This window comes from Bos indicus, chromosome 9, assembly GCF_029378745.1.
Source record: "Bos indicus isolate NIAB-ARS_2022 breed Sahiwal x Tharparkar chromosome 9, NIAB-ARS_B.indTharparkar_mat_pri_1.0, whole genome shotgun sequence".
In the NCBI taxonomy this organism is placed as follows: Eukaryota; Metazoa; Chordata; class Mammalia; order Artiodactyla; family Bovidae; genus Bos; species Bos indicus.
Genome location: NC_091768.1, coordinates 62,544,420 through 62,558,579, shown reverse-complemented (window position 1 = coordinate 62,558,579; position 14,160 = coordinate 62,544,420). Strand labels below are relative to the sequence as shown.

The window sequence follows — 14,160 nt, the reverse complement described above, 5'->3', positions numbered from 1 at the left end:
GAGATTAAGAAGCAATCTTAATCCTCTTCAGAGGTGTTTGTAAGTGTTCAGAAGGAGAGGAATAAAACTAAAGCCACTACCCCCATTATGAGTAATAATATCTATCCTAATATCAAAAGAAATTGGTAAATTTCATAAACCTAAAAAAAGGTTAAAACTTGCAGACCTGGAGCTATCATTTATGTTTAGGATACTCTGTAGTTCTGCTTTGATCTAGCATATGCTGATTCTTTAAGTTTAAATCTCAGAGTGCAGTCTTTCTTTTTAAATTCTAGCCTTTAGGAATTGAATTACTGTATACTTTACAAAAAAGGCTTTTTTTCCTTAAGACACTTGCTCAGAAGTGGATAAATAGTTCCAAAGCATTTACCAAATAAAGACTGTAATAGTTCATGTTTATATTGCAAAATGTTCCTGCCAGTACAGCTACATCAATAATAAGGGGTCCACTTTTACTATCTATGAGTCCTTGAGAAAGTCATTTTACATCAATGAGCTTAAGTTTTCCTATCTGAAAAGCAGGGATAACAAATCTATTAATAATAAACTAGGACTCTTGTGAAGACTAACAAAATTGTGTCACATAACAAGCATGTAATAAGTATTATTTCCTTCTTCCTTTAAAGGGTTTTATTTCGGCCATGTCTTTCAAACTTACCCATAGCAATAAGATCTTCTGCCTATTCTTCTATTATATTTTTGCCTATTTTAAATATATCTAAACTCCGCTGAAAAATAAAAGACTGTCATGCAGTTATAAACAAATTAAGTCATTAGCCACTGTAGTTGCTGACCAATAATACACCCGACAAAAAAAATGAGGCATTCTGTGCTTTGGAAAATCAGGCCCCTTTAGAAAGGTCTATGTACATCTCAGCAAGAATTTTAATAACCCAGATTCTTGAACCTTCCTATATCTGAAGCAGCACTGAAATAATTAACTGAGACATTTGTTCCTTGTGATTAGCTGTAATCTCTTACTGAGATGTAAGCTTGACTGTACGCATTCCCTAGCCAACAGCCACGACTCAACTGGCTTCTCTTCCTACCTCTTTAGAGCAATTCACTCAGAGCTGCAAAGTGGCGGTCTCCCAGGCTACAGTCATCAGTAAGGTCCCTGAGTAACCCACTCCAGTGTTCTTGCCTGGAGAATCCCATGGATGGGGGAGCCTGGTGGGCTGCCGTCTATGGGGTTGCACAGAGTCGGATACGACTGAAGTGACTTAGCAGTAGCAGCAGCAAGGTCCCTGAGTAAAACTGAAACTCACACAATGGAATACTACTCAGCCATAAAAAGCATAGAGCCATCTGCAGCAACATGGATGCAACCAGAATTTATCATAATAAGTGAAGTAAGCCAAAGAGAAAGACAAATAACAAATGATATCACTTATATGTGGAATCTCCAGGAGATGGTGAAGGACAGGGAAACCTGGCGCGCTGCAGTCCACGGGGTTGCAAAGAGTCGGGCACAACTGAGCCAACGAACAACAAATATGTGGAATCTAAAAATATGACACAAATGAACTTATCTACAAGACAGAAAGAGACTCATGGACAAACAGAGCAGACTTGTGAAGGAGAGGTGGAGTGGGAGGCTGGAGTTAGTAGATGTAAGCTATTATATATGGAATGGATAAATAACATCTTACCGTATAGCATAGAGAACTATTAACATAGTCAGTATCCTATGATAAACCATCATGCAAAATATAAGAGAATGTATATATATATGTGTGTAACTGAATTACTTTGATGTACAGCAGAAATTAAACACTGTAAATCAACTGTACTTCAATAAAAAAACACTATAAAAAAAATGGTAAATTTGGTTATGTGTTGTTGTTCAGTTGCTCAGTCGTGTCCGACTCTGCGACCCCAATGAACTGCAGCACACTGTGCTTTCCTGTCTGTCACTATCTCCCGGAGTTTGCTCAAACTCATGTCCATGGAGTCAGTGATGCCATCCAACTATGTGTACTTGCCCGCTATGTGTTATTTTCCCACAATTAAAACCCAAAAGACAGACTTGGGGATTAAGTAGTAGAAAGAAGTCTTCTTTAATCATCTCCCATTTCCTACCCATTAACAAATTAAAATGAAAAGGAAGGAAGAAAGAAAAGGAGAAAGGAGGGAATGTTAGAGGTTGGTTGGTTCTCCATCAACAAATACAATATGATAGGCACAGCTCAAAGTTATAAACTTCAAGAATGGAAACCAAGGAAAGATACAGCAGGTTCTGAGAAGAAATGGAGCAGCCGTTTGGCAAGGCTCCTAAAGTGAATTAACAACCTCATTAATACACCAAATCTGGAGAGAAAACATTGAATTCTCCACCCTGCCCCCACCCCCACCCCCCCCCCCCCCCAACCCATCTATGACTGATAGATGCTACAGAACTGCAGGCAAGAACGGGTAAAACAGAGAAGTGATTTAGGGCACTTTCCAGCAGAAGTGAAGATTCTAGGGCTAGAATCTGAGGGCCTCCACAATGGAAACACAATATACGCCCCAATCACAGGGAGTAAATCCTGATATTGTGTTGCATGGGCAGGAAGAGTCATAGGAGAAATTTTTATAGGACACAGAAAAATGTCAGAACTAGCAGCAAAAATATGCCAAGTCAGAGTTCAGGAGTAATGTGTACAGGTCACCATGACCTCCTGGAGAGACAGAAGAGGAGTAGAAAGCTGCAGAGTGTATATTTTGTAACCACAAAAGTGAGCTGAGCCAAGAATAATGCTGATATGGAGCATAAGGAAGTTGCCCACACAATGAGGAAGCAAATATGAAGTCTGGGCAGAGCTGTCAAGCACTAGTAAGATGAAAAAGAACAGGCATGAAAAACAGACAAACTGAAAGAGAGCTCGATAAGAAGAGAGCAGGGGCAGGGACTGAAAGAAAAAAAAAAAAAATGAATGTGGCATACAAGAGATCAAAGAACTCTAGAAGAAAAATATAATTTAATACAAAGACATTCTTCACAAGGGCTTCAAGATGTCTGAATATAATAACAAGAACTAAATGAAACAGAGTGAAATAAAAATGGAGTCTGATGATCAAACATTATAGAACTAATAATTAAATACAAAGGAAGAGTGTAGTCAGAACTGAAAATAGAACATAAAAGGGCTAAGATAATCAGAGAATATACATTTTAAAAAAACATAAAGCAATCAGACAAAGATAAATAAAATTGGGTACAAGATAACTCAACCTTAGGGTAACTTGTGTCCCTAAAATAATAGATAGCCAATGGAAATTTGCTGTAGGACTTAGGGAACTCAAACTAGGACTCTGTAACAACTTAGAGGGGTGGGAAGGAGTAGCAGGTGGGAGGGAGGTTAAAGAGGGAGGGGACATTTGTCACCTTTGGCTAATTCATGTTGATGTATGGCAGAAATCAAACCAATACTGAAAAGCAATCCTCCTTCAATTAAAAATTAAAAAACACAACACCAGCAGCAAAGAAGCAAGTGAACAGGAAGAAGAGGTACACTGGCTCTCCAGCTGCAGTAAGTCTAGAGAGAGAAAGCACAAACCCACACTCTAGCATGCCAAGAAGAGATGCAAAAGATTCTCAAACAGAATGGAGCAGCCTTATTTAGCAGGGCTCCTACCTTAGTCTCATTTACCAGCAGTCATAGAAATGAATGAACAAAACCTAAGAAAAATAGAAAGTACTCATAGATTTATATTGTGGCTCCCCCAGAAGCGGGGCCTGGGAAAAGGACTGCGTGCAGGCAGTTTATCTGGGAAGTGACTCCTGAGAGCAGAAGTGATATATGGGGGAGAGTGAGAGAAGAGAAGAAGTAAATATAAGATAGTGCTATCAAGGTCACTGATGCAGGCAACAGCGGCTTAATTTCTATCTTACTTTTGTATACAATGTATACTGAAAGTGTCTATCCAAAAGTAGGGAGCAGGAGCCTCCATCTCTCAGTGATTGAGCGGGAGTTCCATGAGAGTGTTCACTCCACCCAAGCTGAGTCTGTGTTGGTAGCAGGCTTTTTGACAGGATGAAGTGCTGTCGATGGTAAGTAAATGGAAGCACATGTGAAACTGTTCACATCAGTGGCAGCTAGAATCAGGTGTGACCTAGGTAACAGGGCATAATTGTCAATAAAAGGGAAAGCATCCCTGAAATAAAGAACTAAATCTAAATTGTGGTGTATTACTGCCATGGCACACCACTCACCAGTAAAATGAAAAGAACTTGATCTCTGTGCACCATTATGGAGAAATCTTTTAATATTTGAAGCAAAGAAACAACAAAACACCCCAACATGCAGAGGATAACTAAAATTTGATTACTGCCTATATAAAATTTAATAACTTGCAAAAGAATACTATATAGGAGTACTTTCGTAGGTAGTAAGTCACATGCACAGATATGATAAACACAAAACCTCATATGTGAAGAGAGTTTGCAACCAGGGATGGATCCCCAGGGGATTTTAATAGTATTTGTAATAGTTTATTTCTCAGGTTGGGTGATGGGTACATGGGTATTAATAGTATTCTCCATGATTAAAGACTGTCTTAAAAGGGAAAAAAGAGACAAACAAATGGAATCTACAGATCAAAATAAATGACTACATCAGAAAAACACAATGACAGAAACAGAAAATGACACATCCTGGTCAAGTCACTAAATTTCAAAAATAAAGCACCCAATCAAGAAGACTCCAGAGGTGAAATAAATGTATTTTACTTTGTCACCATGCTAACTATTCACAAAGATCACATTCTGGTTAAAGCAAATAATTTAGAATTTATATAAGGCGAGTTTCATCTACTAGAGAAGCTACAAAATGATACACTTGTTTCATCTGCTCAGTTGGTTTTTAAATTGAATTAGTTGCCAATATATGAAAATCAGAAAAATTTTAAATAACATTAGATTATTGTATGGTGTTTGCATCTGTGGTATCAGACTTTGGAAAATCAAAATCAGAACTAAACAACCTGGTGTTATTGCTTTATTTCTAAAACGAAGATTTTTAATATTATTCCTAAATCTACTATTTTCATAGTTTTTTTAAACACGCTAATTTTCCAGTGATTAAGCCTCCTTTTGATATACCTAGGATTTTTTTTTATCTGAAAAGTCATAATTTCTTTTTAAAAAAAGTTAAAAAAATAATGCCCTTCTTGAAAAATCTACTCATAAAGGCAGCCAATTAAGCCATGTATCAGAAGATTGGTCATATACCAGGTAAGCATTGTATTTAATTAAAAATAGAAGTATGCAGATATCATTAATAAGTGTTACTAACTTTGACAAAGTTACTGAAAAGGTAGAGGAAAGTTACACCAGCCTTAAGAGTGTCATGTATACTGCCTAAATCTGAAACACCAAGATTTTAAGAAATTAACATTCAATGTTATATTAGTTTCAGGTGTACAACACAGTGATGCATGAAATGACAGCCAAAGTAAGTGCAGCTACTATCTATCACCATACAAAGTTGCTACATTACTGACTATATTCCTTATGCATACATTGTGTCTGGTGACAATTATTTTACAGCTGGAAGCTTGCACATCTTAATTCCCTTTACCTCTTTTGTCTGATTCCCCCAGCCCCTCCCCTTTGGTAATCACCAGTTTGTTCTCTGTAGAGATGAGTCTCTGAAACATTAAGATTAAAAAAAAAAATAACGCTCCAAACTGTGATGCTGTTCATGATCTGTTAACTGCTCATTAGAAAATGAGGGCTCATTTAGAAAATATATCAATAATTCTTTGAAATGTACTTTTGTTGCTACTGTTAAATTCAGGCTAAACTGTGTTTAACACTTTTTACTTAAAACTACATTTAGGTTACGAATATATGAGGAATCAGGATAGTATACTTTTAGCAGTCGGACATTATTCATTGTAAAGCTTAAAAAAAAAACAAAACTGGTTACAATACAGCCCAATTTTTATAAAAAGCCTATCTATCCTTTTTTTCCACCTGTATACCTGCAATGAAATGTATCTAAAATAAAGGTCAACATTAGTGATAACTACTTATGGGGGAGATTTTTAAAAATATTCTTGGTACCTTTTTTATTGTAATTTTTTACAATAAGCAGGTATTACTTTTGCAAAAATGAGAAAGGTTTTTTACTTTATGCACAACTTTATAAAAGTATCTACTGTTAAGGAATTCCTGTTGAAAATTAAGCAGTATCGTTCAGATACACAGTTTTCTGGTTACCTAACTTCATGTAGGGTTGCTGCACCGCACCCTGCAGGCCCGAAAGCCTTGTTGACGCCCAGCCTGGAGACCAAAAAAAGGGACCAGGAGACAGTGACAGACACTAATGATTTATCAGATAGAAAAATCTTACATGTCTGAAGCCTGCTGCTGCTGCTAAGTCGCTTCAGTCATGTCCGACTCTGTGCCACCCCATAGACGGCAGCCCACCAGGCTCCTCTGTCCCTGGGATTCTCCAGGCAAGAGTACTGGACTGGGGTGTCGTTGCCTTCTCCCGTCTGAAGCCTAGGACCTGGAAAACATCCCACCCTGCAGAGCAGACAAGACACAACAGCCATTTTTGCTACTTGGGGGAAGAAGGAGCTACCATTCATTTATAGGCGGAACTGCCATCAGGTTGGCTCACCAGTTACCAGAAAAACCAGCAGCTGAGGGAGGGTTCAAGAAAGAAGGCAGTAACTGAGTAAGCTCTATAATTAAGAGGATTGGATAGTCATGTGAGTGAAGCAGGGCCTGGTCAGCAGAGAATACAGAGAGCAAGGGAACAGCCATCTTGAATGGCCTGACCAAACAGGTGCTAAAGTTTTTACCTAGGCTAGTGGATAATAATTAGGTCCCCAACTCCAGCCTCTGGGGGTAGTAGTGTGGAAAGGTGGTTCAAAATACCACATCCTCAAAACTCTGAGATAATAATGACTAATGAGTACTGCATTTATACAATATATAAAACACAATCCTGAGCACTCTATTAATTCATTGAATCTTAATGCCAAGTCTATAAGGGAGCTAAATAATTTTCCATTTTACAAATGAAGTACAGTGAACTTACCTACTTATCAGAGAAGCTGGATTTAAACCTGTATCTTCTGTTCTTAATCACTATACCAGGGGTTTCCACATTTTGCTGCCCATGGGAATGACCCAGGGATCTTTAGAAAACACTGGAGTCTGGCTCCCACATGCAAATATTCTAATTAATACAGGGTGTGACCTGAGCAACAGATGTTAAAAAGCTCTTGGGATTGATTCTAACGTGAAGTAAAATATGGGGACCACCGTACCATACCTTTCCGCTGCTGGTCGTCTTTAGCTAGCTGCTATCAAGCCTGAGTGAATATCAGAATCACCTGATAAGGTTTAGAACTTCAAGGCCCCTACCCCATTACAGCCCAAGGGACCTGGGCTTAGGTATTGTTTTTAATGCTTCTCAGGTGATTCTCGTCTCAAGTAGACAAAGCTAGAGACAAATTGCAAAAGGAGAAACCAGCTGCCTCCCATGTTAACAATCAGTGCCCAATTGAGGGAGGGTTTTTAATTCGAGGAGTATAATTCAAATGGATGGGGCACATACACAAAAATAAGAAAACATTAAGAACCACTGTCAAATATTGGAGAGCATGGTTTTTCATTTCCTTACAGTCTCATAGGTTCCAAATTATTCTGGAAATAATAGGACTTTCTTCAACTGTCTCTGAGATTGAAATTAGTGTTTTCTCTGATGAGAAAGTGACCTAAGAGTTTCTTTGGCTACAGATTTCTTTTTTATTTCCCTTTAGGTAAAAGTGTTCTCCTGGGTTTCATCTGGGGCTACCACAGATATAACAAGGGCATTTTGCTAGCTATCCACTTGAGGCCTCATAATAGTGAAAGAAAATTTTTTTAAAGAATATGTCAGAAGTTTATTTAGTTGAAAATAAAGCACTAAAAGAAGACTAAGGCTCAAAAATTTAAACCTGAAGACAGAGGAATAAAATTCACAAGGCACAGTCCTTGAAAAATAAACTAAATAACTTACAACTGAGCAAAGAGGAAACCTGAGGTTGAAAGCAGAACCATGTCTAAAAGGGAGAATCAAAGTGAAAATTCACATATGCCAGATCTGGTTTGGGAACCTATCACCAGAGATTCTCATGAATAACACAATAATAACACCTACTGAATGCTGACAATGTGCCAGGTACAATTCTAAACCTTGGATTTGGCAACCTAAAGTCAAAGATTCCAATGTAACAGAACCTGGCTCCCAGGATACCTGGCATGAAAAAGACAATAATTAATCAGCTTGAGGGCAGTTCTCAACAGTTTCCCTTACACACAGGCACACATAAGTCCCACATTTGGTAGTCAGGAACTGAACACAGAGTCAAAAAAATATACTATCAATGTGGCTAGTCTACATAGACTTGAAATTCAGTTAGGAGTTTAACTTGCCAGGTTCCAGATCAAAATCTCCAATAACCACACAAAAAATCCTAATTTAGCTGATGAAAAAAAGATCCTTATGCTTTAGCAACCAAACATATATGTGGCAGAACTGATACCTTATAGAAAATTAATTCTATATTTTTATCCAGATAACAGTCTACAAGGCAATGAGTTTCAAAATTCTTGAAAGATGATCAATCTTTTTTCCAGATTCTGAATTACTTAAACTATCAATTATCCTTGGTTATTCCTCATTTCTGACTCTACTATAACCAGATCCCAGGTGTACGTTTGCCAGCAAGAGCCAGTGCACCAGTATTCCCACATGTGCAGAATTTCTTCAGGTCTGAACTAGTTCAGACTCAAATAGTCAGCAAACAAGGTATCAACTGAAACTTCAGTTCAGTTCAGTTGCTCAGTTGTGGCCGACTCTTTGTGGGAGCCTTCTCCAACACCACAGTTCAAAAGCATTAATTCTTCGGTGCTCAGCTTTCTTTATAGTCCAACTCTCACATCCATATATGACTACTGGAAAAACCATAGCCTTGACTAGACGGACCTGTGTTGGTAAAGTAATGTCTCTGCTTTTTAATATGCTGTCTAGGTTGGTCATAACTTTCCTTCCAAGGAGCAAGCATCTCTTAATTTCATGGCTGCAGTCACCATCTGCAGTGATTTTGGAGCCCCCCAAAAATAAAGTTTGTCACTCACTGTTTCCATTGCTTCCCCATCTATTTGCCATGAAGTGATGGGACGAGATGCCATGATCTTAGTTCTCTGAATGTTGAGTTTTAGGCCAACTTTTTCACTCTCCTCTTTCACTTTCACCAAGAGGCTCTTTCATTCTTCTTCACTTTCTGCCGTAAGGATGGTGTCATCTGCATATCTGAGGTTATTGATATTTTCTCCCAGCAATCTTGATTCCAGTTTGTGCTTTGTCCAGCCCAGCATTTCTCATGACGTACTCTGCATATAGGGTGACAATATACAGCCTTGACTTACTCCCTTCCCGATTTGGAACCAGTCTGTTGTTCCATGTCCAGTTCTCACTGTTGCTTCCTGACCTGCATACAGATTTCTCAGGAGGCAGGTCAGGTGGCCTGGTATTCTCATCTCTTGAAGAATTTTCCACAGTTTGCTGTGATCCACACAGTCAAAGGCTTTGGCATAGTCAAAGGTATGACCTAAATCAAAAAAGAACTTCCCAAGTGATTTGACAGTAAGTTACCTGCAGTTATTTATAATGAAAGAAATTTAGCACGAGTCTTAAAGAACTTGTGGTTTGAAGCTGAACTGAATGCTGGTGAACCTGTAAGAACAGGTTGGAAGTAAAGTACACATTTAGATAATACAGTCGTTGCTGTGGTTCACCCGAATGTGTGAGAGTATCTTCCCAAATTACCAGGCCTAAGCTGCAAAATTTATGTTGGGGAGATACTCCAGCTTAGGACTAGATGACAACAACTGGACTGGTTTAACAGCTCCTTGAGGTCATGAGATTTGACAACACAACTCAGCAGTCAGGGAGCTGTGTCTGCTATTCACTGTTATCAGTGTATCTCCTCTATCAATTTATATATTCAATAGATAATAAATTAGTGAGGAGGGGAGCTTAAGGTCTTTAAAATATAACAGTCACATAACAATGAAATGCAGTGAGCCTATACTGGAAAAAAAGGCTGCTGAAAAACATCAACAAAACAGGAATGGATTGTAAATTAAATTTTAGAAAAAGTCTATCAGTGTGATATGAATCTAGTAACTGAACTGTGGTTATCTAAGGTAAGCCTTGTTCTTAGAAGTAAACAGTTGGGTATTGGGAGGTTCATTTATGAAAGTTCATTAGGAGTTAATTTATGAAACCTACTCTCAAATGATACAACAAAACAGATCATACAGATATAAAGATAATGATGAAGCAAATGTGTAACACATTTATTGGTGAATCTGGAAAAAGGGTGTACGGAGTTCTCTCTACTACTCTTACAACTTTTCCGTAAGTTTGAAATAGCTTCAAAATTAAAGGAATTAAAATGAACTGGCTTAATTTATCCTCAGCATCAAAACCTAAAGGAAAAGCAAGTGAGAAAGGGAAACAAATCTGTACCGTGTCATTATGTTTCTGAGCCAGACAAGAGTGCTGAACATTTTACCAAGGTCATAGTGCAGAATCCAAACAATGTGTGTTTTGAGTCAGTTGGGTTGGTTAGTCACTGAACTCCACAGTTCTGTAGCTCTGTGACTTTATTCTCTCCATCTTCTTGAGTCTTAGTGTCCTCCTCTATGAAGTGGAGATAATGCTGCCAGGAGCATAAGATGAGTGAGATGATTAAATGAGATGCTAATATCAAGTATTGAACACCTCATCTACATACCACTGTGCTGAGGGTTGGGAGACAAATCTCTATGGGACTCTAAGTTTCTGCAAGTCTTATGCAAAACCCAACTGCTCTTTGTCCTGGACTATCTTTTCAAGGATATTTGTATTACAGATAGCTATGTGAGACAAAAATAGTGTTGCACATCAGAATAAAGGGGAAAATGCCTGCTGTCATTACAAAAGTCTCAGGGTCCTCTCCTATATAACACACATCATCTGACCCTCTGCACAGGGCCCTCTGGGAAGAGTTGGAGTTTGGGGAATCCACACAAGAAAATGTTGATACTCTGGCTACTACTTTTGCTGGGAATAATGAAATAATATAATCCTTTCTCCCAGGGCTCTAATATTTTCTGCCACTGTCCATGAACTGTGGCTGACTAACTTGTAGGGTAAAATCACAAACTCTTCACAGTTTTCAACACTAAGCCCCCTGTGCTAATATTACATTATTAAAGCTTATCAATAGCCCTGTAAAGTTCAGTAAAATGCTGCGTGGTACAAGTAAGATATTCCATATCATCATCATCATCATCAATCCTTGCAATAAATTAGCAATCAATACCATTATCTGATAGCTGACAGATTAATTAAAAGCTGCCAAGAGTAAATCTGTTACATTAATGAAAGGACTGGAGTTTGAATTCTTTGCACTTTTACCATGTCATCTCACAGTTTTAAAATTATGAACTTATTTGGAGAAGCTGAAAAGTTTATATTACATCCCAACAAGTATTTTTCAGGCACTTTGCTGATCTGGGCAAAGAACAGTGAAGAAAACATGCTCTCTGTCTTCATGACGCTTATAACATACACCAAAACAAGTAAACCATGACAAAATAATTAACTCAAAAGTGTTATGACAGAAGCAGACAAGGGACTGAGACAGAGAACAACTGGAGGACATATTTATCAAACCATAGGTTGTCAGTTGGGAATAAATTCAGTGAGTTCCAACCAGGATTTCTGTGGGAAAATGAAGCAGTACAGAATAGAAAAGAATGCACACAGATTACAAACTATTGTTCTGTGCAACTTCCATCTAGTATAGGAAGTCATAGTACAAAGTGCATTTCTTCAAGGCACAGGGAATAATCTATGCAATCTGAATGTGATGGCAATGGAAAGAACTTACTAGGTTGGAAAATAAGAAAATTACAGTGCGGCTACAATCCTACAGAAAGAAGGGCTAGAGTGGCATGAATTACTGTTGGAAAGAAAGATGTTAAGGTTCTGACAGTGAGTTTGTGTAGTTTTAAACAGATAAGTGATCTGATTTATGCTCTAGAAGTCACTTTTGTTGCTATAAAGAGAATGGATTGGAGAGAGGGCAAGAATGGAGACAGAAAGACCCATCAGAATGCTGCTGTAAAGAGCTGATGCAGGTGACAATGGTGGTTTGGCTTGGGGTTGGGGGAAAGAAGGAACAGCAGCAATGGGAAAAGAGTGGATGAATTCAAGATATTATTTTGAAAACAGAATCAAAGGAACTTACTGAAGTAAGCATCAGAGGTATACTCTGAAGAATCAGTCATCCCCAAATATTGTGGTTCCATGAGCATGCCATGCTGTCTTATGTGTCTATGGATATGCTCTTCATGAAAAATCCTATCCCCACCAAGCTCTCACTCTCCTCACTTAGTATACTGCAACTCAACCTCTCCTCAACAGCACCTTTTCCACAAAGCCTTCTCTGACACTAACAGGCTATCTTCTCCATATTCCCTCAGCATTTCACACACGGTTTTAATACAGTGGTTACAGACTGCACTGCAGCAACCTGTTTATATGACTGTTTCTCAAATTACTCTGAAGCCATGCCAGCAAAGAACCCATATTCCATTTACTTTCAGCTTTGGGTCTGAGGTGCTTAAAAACTTTAGGTGCTTAGAAAGTGCTTAGAAAACTTTAGACTCCGAGAACCAGAGAAATGACAACATAAAAAGATCTCAGCTGGGTCGCTAGTGTTCAAGAAGGAAAGATGAGACCATGAACCAGTTAGTAGGAGTGTCCAAGATGACTGGGTAGGAAGACCCTGAACTCACCTCCTCCAATAGGTATAGCAAAATTACAACTATTTACAGGTCAACTATTGAAGAGAAAGACCTGAAGACTAGCAAAAAATGTCTTCTTACAATTAACAATATAAAGAAGGAACCACAACCACAATGGCTAGGAGAGGTGGAGAATAGTATAATCAAGACCCATACTCCCAAAGGGACAACAAATGGGAGGAAAATTACAAGACCAGAGGTTCTTCCAGAGGAGCGGGGGATCCGAGCCCCACATCAGGCTCCCTAGCCTGGAGGTCTTGCACCAGAAAAACAAGTTCTCAGAACATTTGGCTTTGAACGGTGGAGGGGTTAACTTTCGGGAGAGCCAGTCTGTTTGCAGGAAACAGACTCCACTCTTAAAAGGGTGCACACAAAATATCATACACTCTGAGACCTATGGCAGAAGTAGTACTTCAAAAGGAACAAACAATAAGTGAGCGAGCCTGCACCAAACTAAATAACTTCTGCACAGCAAAACAAAAAAGGTCACCTACTGAATGGGAGAAGACAATTGCAAATGATACACCAGACAAGGGGTTGCTACTGCTGTGTCCGACTCTGTGCGACCCCATAGACGGCAGCCCACCAGGCTCCGCCATCCCTGGGATTCTCCAGGCAAGAGTATTGGAGTGGGGTGCCACTGCCTTCTCCAGACAAGGGATTAGCATCCGAAATATATAAAGAATTCATACAACTCAAAAAAAAAAAAAAACACCCCAATTAAAAAATGGGCAGAGGACTCGAACAGACGTTTTTCCTAGATATGCAGACAGCCAATAGGCACGTGAAAAGATGCTCAACATAACTAATCATCAGGCACATGCATATCAAAACCACAATGAGATGTCAATTCACATCTGGCAGAATGGCTATTATTAAAGGACAACAAATAACAAGTGTTAGTGAGGATGTGGAGAAAGGGAACCCTTGTGCATTGATGTTGGGAATGCAAATTGGTGAAGCCACTATGGAAAACAGTATGGAGATTTCTCAAAAAATTGAAACTAGAACTGCCATGCTGCTGCTGCTGCTGCTAAGTCGCTTCAGTCGTGTCCGACTCTGTGCGACCCCATAGACGGCAGCCTACCAGGCTCCCCCGTCCCTGGGATTCTCCAGGCAAGAACACTGGAGTAGGTTGCCATTTCCTTCTCCAATGCATGAAAGTGAAAAGTGAAAGTGAAGTCGCTCAGTTGTATCTGACTCTTCTCGACCCCATGGACTGCAGCCCACCAGGGTCCTCTGTCCATGGGATTTTCCAGGCGAGAGTACTAGAGTGGGGTGCCATTGCCTTCTCCAAGAACTGCCATACAATC

At 39.0% G+C, this 14,160-nt stretch overlaps 1 protein-coding gene across 9 annotated transcripts in view; it reads right to left on the bottom strand.

Moving 5' to 3' along the window:
• The window catches only part of RARS2 (arginyl-tRNA synthetase 2, mitochondrial), a 73,324-nt gene that overhangs the window by 55,858 nt on the left and 3,306 nt on the right, over nt 1-14,160 (bottom strand). For 2 of the 9 annotated variants that reach the window (XM_070796110.1, XM_070796107.1), the window contains exons 2-3: nt 9,125-9,379; nt 6,342-6,517 (exon numbers count right to left, since the gene is read on the bottom strand). The exons of 4 other annotated variants lie outside the window; for them this stretch is intronic. Coding sequence is in view for 2 of the 5 variants with exons in the window: in XM_070796104.1 (XP_070652205.1) it covers nt 9,125-9,178 (54 nt within the window). In the remaining 3 variants the exon portion in view is untranslated. The remainder of the gene's footprint in view (nt 1-6,341; nt 6,518-9,124; nt 9,380-14,160) is intronic. 3 more of the 9 variants (XM_070796104.1, XM_070796106.1, XM_070796108.1) reach the window with 2 other exon arrangements.